The sequence below is a fragment of the Triticum aestivum genome, chromosome 6A, assembly GCF_018294505.1.
Source record: "Triticum aestivum cultivar Chinese Spring chromosome 6A, IWGSC CS RefSeq v2.1, whole genome shotgun sequence".
NCBI lineage: Eukaryota > Viridiplantae > Streptophyta > Magnoliopsida > Poales > Poaceae > Triticum > Triticum aestivum.
This window is the reverse complement of record NC_057809.1, coordinates 201,924,488-201,927,633: the sequence shown is the minus strand read 5'-3', so window position 1 is coordinate 201,927,633 and position 3,146 is coordinate 201,924,488. Positions and strand designations below refer to the sequence as shown.

The following is a 3,146-nucleotide window of genomic DNA, read 5'->3' as shown; positions in this document are numbered from 1 at the left end:
TTTCCAAATTTTTAATATTTTTTCAGATTCATGATTATTTTAAATCATGAACACTTTTCTCAAATTCGTGTTTTTCAAATTTATTTTTTATTCAATTTAGATTTTTCTCCTTTTTTGATTTTTTTCAAATTGACAGCATTTTTCAAATGTGTGAACTTTTTAAAAATTCACAATTATTTTTGAAATATGTGATTTTTTTTAAATCCATGACCCATTTCTTTCAAAATCTGGGAACATTTTTCAAACCCATGGACTTTTTTCAAATGCGCGAGCATTTTTACAAATGCATCAATATATTCGTCAATCATGATGGCGCCTGGATCTCGAGGCAACGCTTTCTTGTTGTGTCATCGGATTGAGTATAGGGAGCTGGCGACCGGTGGCGACGTGCTGAGGCGGTGCCTCTGGTGCTGCTCCTCGCTAAGCCTTGTCGGTGCTCCCCTCCTTGTCGGCGGGGAGATATGGATCTCCTTCCTAATCAATGGTCTGAGAAGGCACTTTTCCTCCTCTACTCCAGTTTTGTGTCGCTCTTGCTGTCTTCGAGGGTGTTTGGGCTTGGCCAAGAAGAAATTTCTGCCTCGCGGGTACTAGTACGGACAATGGCGATGCCTATGGGCGACGTCTCCTCCTTGGAGGCAATGTCTCGGTCTAGTCCATTTCCTACCTATGCAGCGGCGAAAACCTAGGTTCGGTTCATTGGGCAAGGCAGTGGTGACGTTGCAGTCTTGTGCTGGTGTAACGTGGTTCTATCCATCGTTTGCCGTTTTATCAGCCGTCTTGACTCTTTTTCTATGGATGATTCTGAAACATCTCTCCATCGTGTATCCTTGAGAAAAAGAAAGCAAGAGCTGTCACGCTTCATTCACACGAACAAACATACATCGAGCGACATGATTACGCCCGAAAATCCTTGCACATCGATGCAGTGCATTCAAGGAACTACGTACAATTGTGCAATATTCACGCGGTCACGCCGCTGCAATGTTCATGTTCTTTGCCTCCACGTGCCGGAAGCTTTCGATGAGCTGCGTAAGCGTTTCGTACGAATCGCCTCCTTTCTCCATGGCCTTCCGAGCTTTCGCGCCGTACTCCTTGGCCTTCCTCCTCCTCTCCTCGGCCTCCTCTCCACCCTGCATGAGCTCTGACACCGCGCGCGCGATGTCGCCACGCAGCACCGGCGCGGCCGCGTCGTCGTTCAGGATCATCACGGGCGCCGTGACGCCGATCCGGAGGCCGATCCCGAGCACGTCCACAGCCAGCTGCTCGTTCAGGAACTGGTCGGCAAAGTGCGGCCACGTCAAGACGGGCACGCCGTGCGCGATAGACTCCAGCACCGAGTTCCAGCCACAGTGCGTGACGAACCCCCCCACGGAGCGGTGCGACAGGGCGGCGAGCTGCGGTGCCCAGCCGCGCACCACAAGACCCCGCCCGGACGTGCGCGCCTCCAGGGCCTCTAGCCACATACGAGCCTCCGGCGAGGCCAGCTCGGACTCCTTCACGACCCAGAGAAAAGGCCTGCCGCAGTGCTCCAGGCCGTGGCCGATCTCGAACTGCTGCTTGGGGAGCTTCCGTGCAACGCTGCCGAAGCTGACATATACGACGGACTCCGGCGCTTGCTTGTCCAGCCACGCGACGATCGCCCTCTCGCTGACGCCGCTCTTGTTGCCACCGCGCGACGTCCTGTCCTCGCCGTCACGGTTGTGCAGGCAGAACGGGCCGAGCGTCCACACGGGCTTGCCGAGAGCAGCCTCGTAGCATGCCACGGACTTCTCCTCGAGGTCCAGGAAGGTGTTGATCACCACACCGTGGGACGTACGCATGGCCGCGACGGCGTCGTGACGCAGCTCCTTGCACCCCGGTGAGGTGAAGAAGCCGTGGGGCCTGCCGTTGCCCACCTTTACGGACACCGACATGCTGGGCACGACGTGCGGCTCCCGGTCTTCGGCCGCGGCTATCCGCTCGTGCAGCCCGTGCGCGGCGGCGTTGAGGTCACAGAGCGAGAAGAAGCACGATGGCCCCTGGAAGAACAGCCGCGGGATGCCGAGGCAAGTGGCGACGTCGGCTGTCCACGAGTTACACCAGTCGGAGATGATGCAGCTCGGGCGCGGCACCAGCGCGCGCACGTAGGCCTCGAACGGGCCGGCAAGCTCGCGCAGTGCGAGAAAGAAGGGGAGCATCTGCGCGTTGTCGGCGATCATGTCGGCGTTCTGGCAGTCCGGTGGTAGGCCGTAGTCGGCCGGCGAGTACGGGAGCTCGACGACCTCCAGCAGGAGCTTCGCGCGAGCGGCCTTGTCGGCGACGCCGCCGTCGCGCAGCCGCCTGGCATTCAGGGGCGTGGTGAGCAGGCTCACGCGCGCGCCGCGGGACGCGAGGAGGCGCGCGAGGTCGACCATCGGGATGAGATGGCCGTGGGCGGCGAGAGGGACCAAGACGAAGTGCGGCGGCTGTGACGTCGCTGCACCGGCGAGTGCCTGCTGTGTTGGCGCCATTGTGGACGCACTCATCAACGTCCTGGTCGCAAGTGGTTTAAGCGGGTGACGAAGGTCTGAAGGAAGAGTTGGGTATTAGTAATGGTCAAGTAAAAGGCACTTTTAGAACGTGCAAACTTATCTAAGGCTGCTGCCTGCAACGGATCCCACATTCCTACTCTGCCCCCGCTTCCTCACCCTCACCTTCGTCCTCCGGCCACCGACGCCACCCCACGTTGCTCCGCTCCGGCCTTCTTCTCCACCTTCTCTAATTTCGAACAAAATATTCGAGTTTAATGTGGACACGCAACCAGAAGGAAATCAGAAAGATATTGGGAAATGATTGGTTCTCAGAACACGTGGAGTGGAAGTAGTCTTCGTTCAGAAATCAGAATTCTATACGAAGAGCGGTTGTCTTTTGTGAGCTTGGTGTTCGTTATTGAAAGGTACACGCCCTTATACAATTTGAATGGGCGCACATCAAGTGATGGCCATCTTGGAGCTATCAGAGGAGTCATCCAAGATCATTATTTAGGAGATTAGACTTCAAGCCAAGAAAACGACGACACGATAGGACGTCTGAACTGTGCATCTAATTGAGCGTTTTTCGTTAGGTGTTGTCATTTAGAGCATGCCAATTGTGCTTCAGCTACAAGAAATTAATTACAAATGTGTCAA

At 55.3% G+C, this 3,146-nt stretch overlaps 1 protein-coding gene across 1 annotated transcript; it reads right to left on the bottom strand.

Annotated features, from left to right (window-relative positions):
- Nucleotides 1-827: 827 nt before the first annotated feature.
- LOC123130554 (UDP-glycosyltransferase 73E1) lies at nucleotides 828-2,652 on the bottom strand. The gene has a single exon (XM_044550427.1). It carries the CDS (start codon nucleotides 2,502-2,504, stop codon nucleotides 969-971), a length of 1,536 nt encoding a protein of 511 aa, XP_044406362.1. The 5' UTR covers nucleotides 2,505-2,652; the 3' UTR covers nucleotides 828-968.
- Between the last annotated feature and the right edge of the window lie 494 nt (nucleotides 2,653-3,146).

What these genes read in the sequence shown, in the direction of transcription:
- LOC123130554 (XM_044550427.1), bottom strand. Translation starts at nt 2,504, where the DNA reads ATGAGTGCGTCCACAATGGCGCCAACACAGCAGGCACTCGCCGGTGCA.